This window comes from Zingiber officinale, chromosome 3B, assembly GCF_018446385.1.
Source record: "Zingiber officinale cultivar Zhangliang chromosome 3B, Zo_v1.1, whole genome shotgun sequence".
Lineage (NCBI taxonomy): Eukaryota > Viridiplantae > Streptophyta > Magnoliopsida > Zingiberales > Zingiberaceae > Zingiber > Zingiber officinale.
In genome coordinates this window covers 16,337,858-16,354,922 of record NC_055991.1, presented here as the reverse complement: position 1 = coordinate 16,354,922, position 17,065 = coordinate 16,337,858, and the positions used below count along the sequence as shown (strand labels likewise).

Here is a 17,065-nt window from a genome sequence, read left to right as displayed (position 1 = left end):
GCACTCATTTATTTTTTTTAAGAAGAAGATATATTAATACAATGTTTCTGTTAATTTGGAGTGGTATTTTGATTTTTTTTTCCCCATTCATTTATAGATTAAAATTTTAAAATTCAAAAATACATATTTATATAAATAGATACTGAATGCAATAATATTAATTTGATATAAATATGAGATTTTTAAACTTATTAATAAGTTTTATATGAAAATATTTAATAAAATAATCTTTAAAAAATTGATTTGATAAGTTCAATTTTGAATAAGAAAAAAAAGATTTTTTTTTTTCACTTTGATTTAGGATTTATAGGGGCAGAAAGACATTTTTGAAAAGAAGAAAAATGCCTCATTTTAAAATAAGAATAATTGACCAAAGCACATTTAAAATTGTGAAATTCTAAAACTAAACACTTAACTTTTAGATTAATCAAAAGAAGCAATTGTTTTTCATTTTATACTCCGCCAATTACTGTGATGTTATATTAATAACACCATTATACTAGCACATGAAGTACTATAAATTTAAAATCTAGAATTTAAATTTTAATATAGTTGAAATAAATAACTTCCTCGTGTATCAATCACTATTCTAAGGATTAGTAATCACTTATATAATTTACCTTTATTATATTGATTTTAAAACGGATTAACAGAAATATTAAAACGAATATAATCATCTTTTATCAACTTTAAAATGTAATTTTTTAAAATTCAAAATCAGTATTCTCTAGTTGCATCAAAATAGTGATTGACAGGAAATAAGGAATAAGTGTATTTAAAAAAAAAATCCAAAAGTTAAATGCATCTTGATAATTTCAACTGTTGGTCAATTGCTGAAATAAAAAAATATGGTCTTGATTTAAAAAATTTTGAAACTTAATCGATAAATTCCTGTTTCTTTCAGAACTGTCAACGTCATCCTCCACATTGTTGTTGTGGGAAGCTGGATGCATCAAATTCAACCTAGTCATGCACACAATGCATAATATGGCAGAAGGAGATTCAGTTGTCTAACGTCTTGTCAATTCGTCTGTAGATTAATACTATTAATTATTAGTACAGATAACAAACTATGAGGGAGAGATATGCTTGGATACATCAAATTTTTCGATCCTAAGACCTCATGTAATAATATTCTATATCTTAACTATCACATAAAGATGCAAAATGACACATGATCTGACAAAGTGCTATCTTGTATGATGCATTCTTCCTTCACATAATTTTCAGTTAAATGAGGATAGAGTTGTTGTAATCCAACGGTCACTTGTGTGGATCCAATAATCAACTATAGATTTTTCTAGTTGATTAGAGATGATTAAAAGTGATCCATTGGAGGGTTTTTAAAATAACCTCTTAGTGATCTTTTGGACATTATGAACTCATTGTAAGAATTTAAAAAATTCTATGCTCAAGTGATACAAGTGCCCAAGGCAATCAAATAGTTTAAAGAAGGATTGGAAGGCTCCATTCATCAAGCTCTTGGTAATATGTATCTTCATAGCCTTTCAGCTTTTATCATTAGGATGAGATGAGTATTTCTTTGAGTGAATATCTTTAAAGGGTCAACCTTGTGAAACCCCAAAGTTTGGATCAAAGTGCTTTCCTTATTTGTAGAGGTTTACCCTAACAGTTCTTGTGAAGAGGTGGTTTAGTGAAAACTATTTAAGAATGATGCACTAAAGACATTAAACACCGTCAAGTTGGAGCGGGGTCATCAATAATCGATCTTAAGATTGACCAAGCTTGAGTTGGATTACGATGTTTGATCCATATATTTGATAATTTAGCTCACAAAGTTGATCAGACACTTGATACTTAGAAGTCCAAATAGATCATAGTTGATTGTACACAGCAATAATAAAAGTCCTAACAAATTATGGAGGATTGAATGTTAGGCATGTGAGTGAAATTTTAACAAATCACGAAGGATTAGATGTTAGACATGAGAAGAAAAATTCTGACACATCATGGAGATTAGATGTTGGACATGTGATTAAAGTCCTAATAGATCATGGAGGGTTGGGTATTAGGCATGCGAATAAAAGTCTAAACAGATCAAGGAAGACTAAATGTTTGATAATGGTGAAGTCTTGATAGGTTAAGATTGATCATGTTAGGTAATGTGGAAATCCTAGATGAATAAACTCTAGGTAAGTATAGAAGTCCTAGCGATGAAACTAGATAAGAGAAATCTTAGTAAATTGAAGTCAATCAGATACTAGGCAAGGAGAGGGTTCAACTTGGTATGACAAGAATTAAAGTATCAATTAACTAATGAATATGAAATCACAAATTGATGATTTAAAATAGCTAGGTTCGTAGTATGGGCAATCGACTAATAAGAGTTCTTAGTCAACTAATGATACAGTGGATTGGTGCAATTGACTGGACTCCTTATGAAACATCATAAAATATTTTTCAGTCAAATACGACAATCAACTAATGAAAGTCAATCGACTTATAAAAATCAACTGATACCAGTCGATTCATTATGAAATATTATAGAAGATCTTTACCAATTAACTGATGACCACGATGTTGAACGGAAAGAATCCATTAGGTAGATAAAGTTAGAGCAACATTTGAATTTGGAAGATCAGTTGACAAGTACAACAGATGATGAGCAGTCGACTAATAAGCAGATTGGATAATAAATGACAACCTATAAAAGAGTGTTTCGTGAAAATTTTGAGACACCCTAATTCTTGAAGGTTCGTGAGCAAGTGCTACATTTCTAAGGGTAACAAAAAAAAATTCAAAAAATTTCTAAGTAAAAAATTTCAAGTAGAAAAATTTTCTAAATTTTTTTTCTTAAAAAATTGTGCAACTTATAAAATAAATTTTGGTAAATCAAAGTTTATATAATAACTTAAAAACTTTAAGTTAAACAGATGAGAAATTTTTCTAAGTTAAACAAATTTGCAAAGAAAAATTTGAGAATTTTTTAAAAAATTGAGTAACTATTTTAAAGCATTATCTAATTTCAATTTCAATTTAATGCTTTATCAGTTAATCAATTAAACAATTTATTTCGTTAATTGACTTCTAAGTTGAGGCGAGACACTATGTCTTCTTGTTTATTTGATCATCAACCACTTCTAGATAAAGCCGCATAAGGAAATTAAACGTTTAATTTTCTCGTTGAAAGTTCTAAGTCTAAATAAAGTTTAAGTTAGACAAGACTTGAGAACCCAATATAGATTCCAGCCAACTGAATTGATTAGGTATTTCTTAGGATATATTTCTTTGAAATGTTTTTAATTTGTCCTTTGTGGTATCTAAAATACTAATTTAGGTTATTGAACTTTCTAAAATTTGTATTATATGAGCATATATGATTTTTCAAGTTACTTATTTCGTTTTGCAAAATATCATTTTCTAATTTTATTTTGTCAAACTCTTCTAATAGGCAAGATTTTGCTAAAATTAATTTTTAATTTCTTTTTCAAGTTTGCAACAATCTTTGGTTAATAATTTTACAAACTTAAACAACTTGTCAGGTGGGAGAGATCGTATCTAATTTATCTTGTCGATCTCGTTGTCCGTGGCTCCCCCTGAACTGCTGCTTTCTTCAGATGTTGCTCCCCTTTCATCGATCCTCTCGATGCTCATTTCGGAAGAGCTTTCTTTATATTCGTCTTGATGACTTGCCATCAATGCAAGCCCGGAGAATGCTTCAACTTCCGATTCGGACGACGTTTCGTCCCACGTCGCCTTTAAAGTCTTGTACTTGTTCGTTTGGACAGACTTCTTTCCTTTGTCCTTATCCTTGTTCCTTAGCTTAGGGCAGTTGTCCTTAACATGCCCTTCCTCGTTGCAGTGGTAGCATCTGATTATCCTTTTCTTTCTACCATGCGGATGGTTAGCTTTTCTTGATTTAAACAATTTCTTAAATCATCTTACCATCATTGTTGTTTCTTCGTCCTCAAGGGAGGATTCCGAGTCTTGTTCGTCCATCCTTGCCTTAAAGGCAATGTTGTGTGTTGGCTCCTTCTTCGTATCTGCACATCTCAACTCATGGACTTTAAAAGTCGAAAATAATTCTTCTAAGGTAACAATTTCTATATCCTTAGAGATATAAAAGACATCTACTACTGATGCACATTTTGTATTCCTAGGGAATGCATTAAGAGCGTATCTTAGTGAATCTCGGTTACTTACCGTTTCTCCGAGATTCGAAAGTCCGGTGATGAGCTCCTTAATCCTTGAGTGAAGGTGTGCAATTATTTCGCCTTCTTTAAATCGGAGGTTGCTGATCTGGTTACGAAGTAAGTCCCGTCTCACAAGTTTTGCCTCCGAGGTTCCTTCGCGAAGTTCTAGAAATTTTTCTCAAAGCTCCTTAGCGGACTCGTAAACTCCGATCTGGTTGACTTCTTATGGCGGGAGGACGCTTAGCACATGAAATTATGCTTTGCCGTTTGCCACGAAGTCAACTTATTCCTTCTTCGTCCATTGATATTTTTTCTTTCCTTCGGATGCTTCAAAACCGAATTTTATTATTAATAATAAATCAAAGTCCGTTTTAAAAAATACCTCCATTCTCTTCTTCCAGCTGGCGAATTTCCCCTCGAACTTTGGTGGGAAGATACTTGGTCCGGCCATTTCGTGTGCTTCGTTCGACAGTTAGTTCTCCTAAAGCGTCCTGGCTCTGATACCACTTGTTGGTCCCCGGTTAGCCGGCTAGAAGGGGGTTTGAATATCCCTACAAAAATAAAGACAAACCCTTCTCGGACTTAAAAGAACACTTGCATAAAGATAGAATAGAAAATGAACTAAAAAAAGAAAGAGACACCTGAATTTACTTGGTTACAATCGGGGAGGTTATTAATCCAAGAAAGTGAAATGCATTAACTCTCCTTCAGGCGGAGAAGTCTTTTTACAGTAGTGTAAGTACAAAAAAATTAGAAGCTAAATGAAAACTAGAGCGTGTACAAGTGTTGTTGCAAGAATGCTTGTTGTTTTTAGCTTCTTGGACAAAGGCTATATTTATAGCCTTGGTCGGGGCGCCTGGAATGAGATAAAATCTATCCCCGATGCAACGGTCAACGCCCACATCAATATTGATAATATTTGAGTTCCGGGCGCCCGGACCCTCAAAGTCAACCCTGCTGACTTTTTCGGTACGGGGCCTCTACTCCGGTGCTGCTCGCCTCAGTCCGGGTCTTCCTCTCTGGCTCCGCTCATTTGAGTGATTTCGGCCAACCGAAATAAGGCTCACTCGAACCTAATTTCGACCTTATCCTTGAGTAGACTTCCGCTCCAGCTTCTCATCCCTCGAACGTCACGTACGTTCTTCTCGTCCACCGGTGTACTCTTCCGCGGCGCCTCGTCCCTCAGACGCACCAAGCCCGTCGGCTTTCTCCCGTGTCGTCCTTCTCGCTAGCCGCGTCTTCCGCTCGACTTCCTATACTCTTAAGTTCCTGCACACTTAGACACAGAGATCAAAAATCAAATAACCTAACTTAACTTGTTTGATCACATCAAAATAACCTTGGGGTACCAACACTAAAGTACACAATAAGATAATTAAAATTTTAGTTGATTTTCTATCTAATTCTATTTTGTGTCGATTAGGTGAATATAAGGATGCATATAAATTATGGAGCAAGTTAGCTAAGCTCCATGATGATCGATCATTGGCATAGGAGGAGGTGCCCAAGGAGAGAGACTCATTGGCTAAAGAATAGGAGAATTTGAAAGGTGAGAGATGCTCAATATTCAAGATGAAGAAAGTTAAAAAAAAAATCCACCTCCATGATTGAGACGGAGAAGACAGTAACATTGAAACAAAAGAAACCCTTGACATCCGGAGTCGATGACGAAAAAACTCATACCACCTCTAGAAGTCTAGAGAACCAAGCATACGAAAGTAAAACAATTTCAATTATTAAAAATAAAGATCAAATTAAATGTTTTAAGTGTAGGGAGAATGACACTATAAGAGTATATGTTCAAACTTGACGAAGAAAAAGGTTCAAATGACACCTCAGAAAAAAAAAAGTCAAAGGAAGTCAGATCAATGGAATGAAAGGGCAAGAATCACATAGTGTGTTTCTTGGACAACCAACAAGGCCACTATCGAAGTTAATGTCCAAGGAGAAGGAACCCAGATAAGGATAAGCGAGGAAGCTCAAACTTTAAGGGAGCTTCTAAGGTAACACAAGGTATCATCATTTAATAAAATTCTATCATGATATATCATGATAAGAAGCATGCTGAAGCTAAATTTTATAATTTTAATGTTCATAATAAAAAAAATAAGAAATCTAATAAATCCAACGACAATTATAGAATATGTAATGCTAAATCTACATTACATAAGATAGGAAGGTAGAGAGAGATTTAGGAAAGAAACTTAAGAAGAATAGATATATGCCTAAAAAGATAATTTTTCAAGGTGGACATGAAAAATCTAAAATTAACATTTAGAGAAGGAAAATTAAATCTTGAAGTCAAGACTTAATCAATTAGAAAAAATCCTTAAGAAAATGATAAATGTGTTTAGGGGGTCTAAGAAAGAAAATTTAGATTTAGATAAACAAGAACTATCCAAGGACAAGAAGAGTTTGAGATACAAATCATAGTCTAACGATAATATGTCATCCTATTATATGGTTCAATATGACTATAGAATCAACCTTAAGTCAAGAAGTGGAGTTAAAGTTACAAGGAAGATCATCTCTAATATTGACCTTGATGAGACTGCCAGAGCTCAAATAGATATTAAATTCTAAGAACATGATCCCTTCACAATAATTAAGTATAGGATGTCTCAACTTAGATTGGAAGGATAGTGAACCTAACCATAATAAAGTTGAAAATTTTAGGTACTTTTGAGGTATGAGATTCACCTTAAAAATGAATATCCAAAATCTTACTCTAGGAGGTTTTAGAGTGTGCCAATAGAAACTGACTTTTAATCTATCAGAATTGATATTTGACATAATGTTAGATGACACAGAGATTGAAGATTTAGATGTTGTTACACTATCATGTCAATTTTTATCTATACCTGTCATGTTTTGCATGTCAAAATAGTTATCATATCATATCATACAATTGATATATGTTTATACATGTCATAGCATCATTATTCTCGATATATATGATCATGTTTTCATGCTATTAGGATTTGCATATTTCAATTCTTATCATGATAATTTCTTTTGATCTTATATAATGCTTTAAATCTTGCTATGATAATTTCTTTTGATCTTATATAATGTTTTAAATCCTGCCATGATACTTACACTATGAAAAAAAAATTAATACTTGCATTTGATAATTGTTGTCATGTCATACCTGCATTATGTTGTTATGACCTACATTAAAATTCTAATCACATTAAATTTCATTTTAAAAATATACATTTAATGAATTTTCATGTTCATTTACATAGATTAAGTTTTATGCAATTAAGAATAAAGATATCATTTGACACCTAGGTGGAATGGTAAAATTAAGAATGTCTAGATAAATATGCATAATCTCATAGCATATGAACTCTATTACATTTCACAGGAACCATAAAATAACTTATGTATATTGAGATACATAGATATCAATGAGATATTAGGATGATGAGCTGAGCTCAAAGTGCCGACATGGTGCATCTATAAGAGCTAAACATCATCAAAATACATGAACCTTGTATGGACCAATTATAGGAGAAGCTAATATACAAATAATGGGCATTTAACCTATAGCGTGTGATTGAAATTTCTTTTCAAAATATTTTAAAAATACTTCAAAAAATCTTGGTGTATTCTATTTACCTATAGAAATCATCATTGATAGTAGTGATACAACATTAGGTAAAATATTGAAGGTTTTAATGATTTTAATTTTATGCTATTTTTACAAATAATAGGTATTTTTCAGAAAAATAGATTTTACTGATAGTCTCGACAAATGTCTGTATGAATTTTTATAATTTTTCAAAAATAATCGATTGCTTCAAATTGATTGAAACTTGATTGTTTCAGTTATCTATTTTTACTACTAGGTACTAAGTTTCAGTTGCCTATTGTTACTATTAGATAGTCATTTATCTCGTTATCTCTAACTCTCTGATATGCTTGATTAAATATTCAAAGGGAGAAATTCTTAGTAATAAGTCAAAATGAGAGTATGAAGAATTGAGGGGATGTTAAGATTCATTTTTGGACGTTTAACCTCATAATATAAAAGTTGAAATTTCTTAAAAGTTTAGGAACTCTAGAAAATTATTAGTGTAATAACCAAAGGGGAGGTCCTTAGTTCTTATAAAAGAAGAAGACTTTCAATACCAATAAGTGTAGGGAAGTATACTTTAAGGGAGAGATCCACCTTAAAGTCATGTGCAATGACAAGAAAAAGAGTGTCGGAGCAAGGGCCACGGACCCATCTTTCTGAAGTGATAAACTCAAGGTTGAGTTTCGAACAAATACCAAAGGGAGAGTTTGAAAGGTTAGAGAACCTTCACCTAGACTTTGGTACTGAAATTGAATTTTTGCCAAAGGAGGAGTGAAGTGTCTACGTCAGAAAACAACCTTTAAGAAAAAAAAAATCTTAACTTTTGAGTACCATTTTTGAAAAATTTGTCAAATCAAACCTCAAAATGTTAAATTAACATACTAACTATGACAGAGATGACACTCGATTTTTATAGGACAGTAAATGAATCGAAGGTTCATGAACAAATTTAGTGTTCGACTTAGTAAAAATTTGTTTATGCTCGTTTAATATACACAAGATTAATTAAATGAATAAATTTGAACAACTCGTTTAATTAAACGAACAAATTTGAACACATGTGTTCAGCTTATTAACGTTCGTAAATAATATTCGTGAATATGTTCATGAACAACATTTGTGAATAATGTTTGTGAACCATGTTCATCAATAAAACTCTTATCAACCTACTAAATAAATAAACTTTCAAAATAAACAAATAAATTTATATTATCAAACTCAATAATTAATCAAACAAACTTAAAATGTAAAAATTTTAAACAATCAAATAAGCTTGAATTAAGAGTTCGATAACATCTAAACGAACCAAACTCAAGTCAAGCTCAAACCAAACTCAAACTTATAAAAAGAAACCAAACCAATCTTGAACAATCATTTTAATGGTTTGGTTCATTTTAAGCTCGGTTGGTTCAATTACCTTATCAAACAAGCTTGAACATGACACAACTTGGCTTGACTTATTTACCGCCCTAATTTTTAGGCCGACGTTTCAAAGTCTTGAGATTTGAGATTTGAGATTAAAGTTGAGTCTGTTGGTCTCGAGTGCATGTATTTTACTCATAATTTACAGAAAAGGCGTTGGGTCAAATGGCATTTAAAACAATCAATATTGCCAACCAATGCATCAAAGGCATAATGGATCTGGTGTAGCCATGTCCAACAAGATTTTAGGCCTCTCCCTCTCCCTATTATCTCCATCTCATTGATCCTCAAGCTGTGAATAAAAAATAACTTTCTAATGCCGGTGATCTCCTTAAACCGTCGACACATGCAAGCATTGACGATCTTTCATCGGAGTAATTGGCATTAGGCAACTCAGATTTGATTTCTTCTTTCTACGTTAAGTTTAACCAACATTGGCATTGGATTGGATACATAGTTTATTTGCATTCTAGTTTGTCACTTTGGTTTCTTAATTTTCGCCGCGTCGAGAGTAAATGTACCTAGACAAGGGTAGATGTTAACATAGGCGAACTCAAACTTAAATTGATCATAGTTAATATGCCAATTGACTAGAGGTGAATTCCAATCAATGCTTGAGTTGTGGACTAAAGCACTCTATTGGAAAATTAGTTTCCATCCAAGGGCAAGATAAATCAAACATGATCTCTTTATGGGATTAAGGATTAAAATGATTTGATTTCTACAAATTATTTAATGCAAGCATTTGATGCACCATCAAGTATCTCGTCCAAGTGGAGCAAGACAAATGGTGATATAGAATCATAAAGTCATGTGTAGCAACCGCGGAACTATACCGAAAGGTTGTCTTTTAATAGAAAAGGAAACTTTCAGGATTATAATGCAAGATGAAAAAGAGCCAAGATCTATTAAAGATGCTCTTACTTGCCTCCCTAAAGAAACGTGGATAAAAACAATGGAAGAAAAGATGGATTCAATGAGATCAATCAATATTTGAAAATTAATTGATCTCCTAAAAGGACACAACGTAATAGGGAAAAAAATGGGTTATCAAAATCAATAATAAAATTGATAGTTCAATCCGATGATACAGATCCAAGAGGTTTAAACAACAAGTTGGCATTGATTATGATAAGATGATTGTTTTTCTATTGTAAAACTCACCTCGATACACTAGATTCTAGTTATAGCTGCAAGTTTAGATGTAATAATTGTTTCTTGAAATGAATTGGAAGAAGAAATCAACTTTGAATAATTTTTGCTTTGTTGTTAAAGGTCAAGAAACCAAAGCCTAAGATTGATTTAGAAACCAAAGCCTAAGATTGATTTAGAAACCAAAGCCTAAGATTGATTTATGATCTTAAACAACCTTTTAAACAGTGATATTTGAAATTTCATTAAACTATTCTTTTATATAATTTTAGCATGATTGATAACAACCACTGTATATCAAAAGATCCAAAAATAAATTTGTGATTCTATCATTTTATGTGGATGGCATACTATTGGTGGGAAATAACTAGGAGTATTTATTAGTCATTAAAAATTGGTAGTTCTCTATTTTGAGATCGTGGATGAGCAAAGAAACTTGCATACTTGGTGTAAAAAATCAAGAAGGATTGTTCCAAGGTGTTACCTCTTTTACAAGAGATGTACTTCAAGAAAATTCTCAAAAGATTCCACCTGCAAGATTGTAAACCCATTGGTGTTCTTGTTGCAAAAGGTCTAAACCTAAACCTAAGTAAAAAAAAATGTCATAATAGTAATATTGTTGAAGGCCCAATGTATGCAATAATGTGTACTAAACTAGATAAATAAATATTAATCTGATTCAACAGAAACTCATTGGAAAGTTGTCAAAATGATAGAGGTATTTTACACAGAGGTATTTTACACAGAGGTATTCTAATAACACTGTAGACTTCATTGTGCTATTAAGGGGATGCTCTACGTTGCATAAGCTATATTGATATGGTTCAATATCGATGAGAAAAAAATTATCTTCCAATTATGTTTTCTTACTAAACAATGGATCGATTTGGTGGCGTATGATCCTTATAGCCAATGAAAGTTGAATTTGTAGAATTTTCAATAATTGTGCAAGAATCTAGTTGGTTTAAAAGAATTTGAGTCTCATAGGTTTCAACAAACGCGTCGTTGAATTGTGGCTCTAATTGCATTCACTAAAGACCTCAAGTATCACTCGAAAACCAAACACATAAGTACCAAATACAACTTTGTTATAGACATAGTTACACAAAAGGAAGTTAACATCAAATACATATATTTTTACAAAATTGTTACAAATCCCATCACAAAGCCTATGCCAAAGATGCATTCAACAGTCATGTTAAATCCCTGAAAATGAGTAGATTTTGATGCAATTGTAATACGTTTATTGGAAAACAAAGGAGATTAGTTTTCTTTTAAATTTTATATATGCTTTTTTTTAATATATGTTTAATTTGTAGGTATAGTTATTTCATTCCTTTTGAGTTCTTATGAAATAATTGTTTTATTGTATAATTCGCATGAAACATCAATTTTTATGAACTACTATTCTCTCCCAATTTATTCTTGGCTATCACTATATCAAAATCTACCATTCATGTTCATGCATCAAATTGAAAAATATCTATTCTTATTATATTATTCTGTATTCTATGCTTTGAGGATAATTATTCTATTTCTTATTATCAAACATACTACATAGTGCATCACCTTATCACCAAACAGATTACAGTGTATCACAGAAAATGGAGAGAAAGAATGTTACAAGCATAAATCAAAGACGCATAAACTAATTACTAGCGATTTGGATATATCCAAATTGACAATCGAATACGCAAGCATTACGAAAATGCAAGTGGTAGACTGCCTATCTCCATTACGTTCTATGGCCACCAAAACATGAGCATTAAAGATGGTGCAGAGTGGAGTATACAACACAACCATTCTGTGATAAGATCAACTTGTCCATTCTCTAGTGGTGCTCAACACTATGTAGCAAGTGCAACCATGAAGGTCTACTATAATTCATGAAAAGGATAAGAAAAAAAACTAAATCACGCATTTACACACTAGTGCCTTCTGCAACAAGCATGTGTTATTGATTGAAAAAAAGCAATATAAGATATCATAAAACTGATTATATATTTAAAAATAATTTTACATAATTTAAAATTATTGAAACTATACAAGAAATTAAATTATATGATAACAAGTTATTAAAAAAATCTTCTTATTTTTTTTTTCAATTTGCATTGTTTATTTATATCTTCATATCGTAAAATGTTACTTTTAAATTTTATCTATATCAATCATGTTTTAAATTGAAACATTATCTAGCCGTATGTGGTAGACTCTGATTTGTAGAATAACTAATTGAAAGTCAAGGTCGATACCAGATGTTACATCATGGATGATGTATATTTGCAGGAAACTATCAAATATTTGTAGAAAACTATCATGATGCTGAAGCTACATCATGGATGATGTATATATATATATTTTTTAATATGTGGAATTATTTGGTAATATATTTTTTAAAAAAATTGGCTCCATATAATACTGAAATAGTAATGCTCTATCATTAAACTTGAATAATTAGAAATGAAATTTATTGTTGAATATAGCCAAATGTTTGAAGGAGACTAACCTGAAATTTTAGTCAATCAATCTTTCCAAGCTAGCCTTCCTAGAGGATAAGAAATATCGATTTTTTTATTTTTTTAACATCAAAATCCAGCCATCTTCTAGTGGTTTTTTAATAAAGTTGCTGTCCATTTGTTCCCGATGGTAACTACTTGTTTATTCAAGAAAAAGCGATGTAAGACCTGCAAGAGATGCAATCCAGGAGGCATGAGATGCACAAGCATAAAGGAAAACAGAAATGAAAGGTATAAAGAGAGAGCAGAGAAAAGAGACCAAAGGATCCAAATATATATATTCAATTGCAAAATGTTTTTCCAGTAGTTTGTCCTGCATTTTTTTTATTGACTTTTTTGAGTTCTAAAACCAAACCAACCCCCACCATCATCATCACTAACTCTAGCACATCAGAATTTTATGTTTGAAACTTTTCTGTCCCCCCTAATACATTTCCTTCCATTTACACAAGTTGAAAAAGTCAATGAGGGATGCTCACATATCATGTTCACGTAAGGATGACATCGTGAGTTTAGTGATAATCATGGAACTAATTATTAATTCCTGTAAATTTTAGTGAGACCTTGAAAGTTTTGTTTTTTCCAACGCCCATTCTAATCCACCATCTGCCAGATGTATTTTCTTGTGGGAAATGAGAAGTCCAGTCAAAATTCTCTCATCTCATGATACCCACCTCATGTGTTGTACAAAAACTACACAAATGTAAATCTATTTAGATAAACATTCGTCTGCTCCAAAAATATAGACCAGCCAAAAGGTCTTTGCTAATAACCCTTACAACTCAATTGGATCATGATGATGAGCATTATGAGCTCTTGTTGCTCCTCTATAAATTACAGTACTCTATTTAGATCCTCAATGATCAAACAAACCACCAGCATAGCCTGTTTTCCTCCTCTCTGTTGTCATCCCAAAGCCAAGAGGTACTGGTTCATCAAAAGTCGGTATAAGAGTGCCATGGGAGATGATGAAACTCAAAGCTTTCAGAATCCTAGATATGTGATCAAGAAGGTGCTCGCAAGGCCCCAACATGAGGGCAATGGAGCCATTGTTAGGAGGAGCATTGGAAGGTGATTTCTTATCAGTCACTATTTTCTTAATCCTTTCTTAAACAGAGGATTCAACTAACATGATTCGCACTTGGAAATTGATCTTGTGCAGGGGAGAACTAAAAAACTTGGATCCATTTCTAATGCTGGATGAGTTTTCAGGTAAGTAATTAACCTCTCTATCCTAATATAACCCCACTGCATTGTATAAGTGATGGATAATTCAATTTTTCCTTTTACTATTCCACATCAGTATCTGCACCAGCTGGGTTTCCTGATCATCCTCATAGAGGTTTGTCTATCTGTTCATTCAGTTCCCGATTTGGTGTAAATCCATTAGTTTTAAGTTTCTCAATCTATCCATTCAATGGCAGGTTTTGAGACCGTCACTTATATGCTGGAGGTAATAAATTAACTTGCTAGTATGTATCACATAGAAAAGATGAACAATTTAGCAAAGAAGTATAACATGGTACATAAATCATGGAATTCAGGGAGCCTTCACTCACCAGGATTTTGCAGGGCATAAAGGCACCATCAGAGCTGGAGATCTGCAGGTACTATTGATGATCATCACTCCTCGAGCTTATTGAATAATAATATTTCATCAGTTCACCTCCATACTGCATTTGATGGGTCATGACTTCTAATTTCCTCAGTGGATGACTGCTGGTAAAGGAATTATTCACTCAGAAATGCCTGCTGCGCCTGGAGAGAACAAAGGGTTGCAGCTATGGATCAATCTCTCCTCCAAAAACAAAATGTAAATCACCACTCTAGTCCTCTCAAATTCTTCATCTTTTGAATAAACACGAAAAATGTTCCTAATAGAAACGAGCAACCAGACCAATATGGTCCACTTTCCAATAAATCTAGAAAAAAAAATTCCCAATGGAAGCTAACTGTTGCGCCTATTCCCCTCAAGGATGGAACCGAGATACCAAGAGCTAAAAAGAGAAGACATAAGCGAAGTGAAGAGAGAGGGCGTTACCGTCCGCATCATTGCCGGAGAATCCTTCGGCGTCCAGTCGCCGGTCTACACCCAGACTCCGACAATGTACCTCGATTTCACCTTAAGCCCCGGATCCCAAGTCCAGCAGCGGATCCCGGAGTCATGGAGCGCCTTCGTCTACATCGTGGAAGGCGAGGGTGTGTTCGGGGAGCCGAGCGCGGCGGCGGTGGGGAGCCACCACGCGCTGGTGCTGAGCCCCGGCGACGGGGTGGAGGTGTGGAACAGGGCAGCGAAGCCGCTGAGGTTCGTGCTCTTGGGCGGGCAGCCGTTGATGGAACCTGTGGTGCAGTACGGACCGTTCGTGATGAACACGCAGGCGGAGATCGAGCAGGCGATCGAGGACTTCAACTGCTGCAAGAATGGGTTCGACAAGGGCAAGTTCTGGGCCTCTCTCATGAAGTGTGAAGGCCCAAATTGAAGTTTAATGTTTCTTTTGATGGGGCTGCATCATACATCATGTCATATCACAACACGACTCAAATTCAAGCTCAACCAAACTTTTCTCACGTCGTGTCGAGCATGCATCAAGATTGGGTCCACTTATTATAATTGACTCATCTTGACAAAACTTCAAAATGATATAATTTATTTGTTCAAATAATTTTTAATCAAATCTACTTAATCACCCTTTATTAGAACGCACTAGCAGATTTCAACTTCATTGTTTTTGTCGTTTGTGGGAAATCAATTGAATTGAGCGAAGATAATATTGAGATGGTGATGATAAGTCAAAAGACCTTGAGTCTAGACATGACCAAACCCTACCCAACAACTTGGAGACAGTGATAGGGCCCTCACTGTAGCGCAGCAAAACCAACTATTCACAACAACAATGGAGTTAGTTCTCCTGTGCCAATTCGATAACACCTTTTAAGAACTTCAGGTTGGCATTTCTATACTATTTCTCCAATAGCAACAAATACTAGAAGACCCCTAGAAATAATAGGGACTTGAGTTTCTTTGGAAATATATCCAACACTTCACTCAGATAATTTTAAAAATACCTTTTACTACCCCTGAGGTATTGACCAATGTCTTCTCTTAAGACCTCTAGGAGGGGGAGCTCTTCCAATCCCTGTTGTAGAGACCTCCTCCAACTATGCTGAGTTCCTTGGATGGATTGAGAAATTTGTCAACATTGAGGAGCCTCAATGACTAAAAACTAACCAGTAGCCTAAACTTTGGTAAGGCAAAGTATCAACCACCATAGAAAGTCAAGGCATTGGGACACATCAACCCCTACGTGCCTCTTAAGATGTTTGATAACCAACATTTTGATACAAAATTTTGACTGCTCGTATGTTTAAATTCACATTCATACATTATTTTACTAGTTGGAATTTATTTTGGATTTTGATGCAATTTCTCTTACATTCATGGCATTATATCTAAAGTTGTGCATATGATGTTGTAGGAGACCAAGGTGAACCATTGACTCGAGTCGAATCGATCCAACTTGAGTTTGAGGCTAAGGTAAAAGGGGGAAGTCCAATTTGAAAGAGTTTGGTTTAGGATTTATCCTATTCATCCATTTAAATGTGGAGTCATCTTGTTCATCCATTCACATCTGGTGATCTGGATCTATCTTGTTCATCCATCTAGATCTAGAGTGATTCTATCCGTTCACTTAGATCTGAAGTCATCTGATTCTAAGAGAAGCTACAATGGAGATCGAGGGGGGAGGAGGCATGAAGGGAAGAGGAAAATATAGGCTGATAGATTGGAGCCATCCACTTTCAACCACAACATCCATTCATAGGGAAGAAGGTGTGGGGATTTCCCACCTCCTCCTTTGCATCCTCAAGCCATCGACGCCGAGCTAAGAAGCCTCCAGCTTGTGAAGAAGAAAGGGGATTCCCTTCCCTTCCACTGTAGAAGATCCATCCTCATCGTCATTATTGATCATGTTACTTCTAAAGCATGAAATATAAAACTAAAATATGTAAATTGTAAACACTTATAGCGACTTGCAGATGATCCTGTGTTCTTTGTGCTTATCGTCGGAAAGGGCGATCATGAAATCACAAACCAAATCTTTGATCAACTGAATGTTCTTCTTCTTTCCAAAAGAAGCATATCTCACATGAAGAGTTTTTCGGAACTTATCCTCTCTCACACGTTCTTGCACTTAGATGCATCCCTTATAATAAGGGAGAGTAGTGGATATTTAATTAGC

The 17,065-nt window shown here is 33.9% G+C and overlaps 1 protein-coding gene and 1 long non-coding RNA gene across 4 annotated transcripts; one reads left to right on the top strand and one right to left on the bottom strand.

The window, feature by feature from the left end:
* Positions 1–810: 810 nt before the first annotated feature.
* On the bottom strand, positions 811–15,010 carry LOC122055986. 3 transcript variants are annotated; one of them, XR_006132979.1, is made up of 5 exons: positions 14,869–15,010; positions 14,387–14,585; positions 12,818–12,995; positions 10,796–10,842; positions 811–1,030 (listed from the first exon to the last, which is right to left on the bottom strand). It is a non-coding gene; the product is annotated as an uncharacterized LOC122055986 (long non-coding RNA). The 3 variants fall into 3 exon arrangements; XR_006132981.1 differs by lacking the exon at positions 811–1,030 and adding an exon at positions 5,392–5,423 and having other exon boundaries at positions 10,796–10,896; XR_006132980.1 differs by lacking the exon at positions 811–1,030 and adding an exon at positions 5,396–5,430.
* On the top strand, positions 13,570–15,381 carry LOC122055985 (pirin-like protein). The gene is made up of 7 exons (XM_042617708.1): positions 13,570–13,898; positions 13,990–14,039; positions 14,131–14,169; positions 14,252–14,280; positions 14,372–14,434; positions 14,537–14,640; positions 14,803–15,381. Exons 1-7 carry the CDS (start codon positions 13,621–13,623, stop codon positions 15,305–15,307), a joined length of 1,068 nt encoding a protein of 355 aa, XP_042473642.1. The 5' UTR covers positions 13,570–13,620; the 3' UTR covers positions 15,308–15,381.
* The last annotated feature ends 1,684 nt before the right edge of the window (positions 15,382–17,065 follow it).

Bases quoted from the DNA above. Each gene is read 5' to 3' on its own strand.
- LOC122055985 (XM_042617708.1), top strand. From the start codon at position 13,621: ATGATGATGAGCATTATGAGCTCTTGTTGCTCCTCTATAAATTACAGT. The intron at 14,170-14,251 runs GTTTGTCTATCT...ATTCAATGGCAG, and splicing joins TCCTGATCATCCTCATAGAG to GTTTTGAGACCGTCACTTAT. The intron at 14,435-14,536 runs GTACTATTGATG...TAATTTCCTCAG, and splicing joins TCAGAGCTGGAGATCTGCAG to TGGATGACTGCTGGTAAAGG.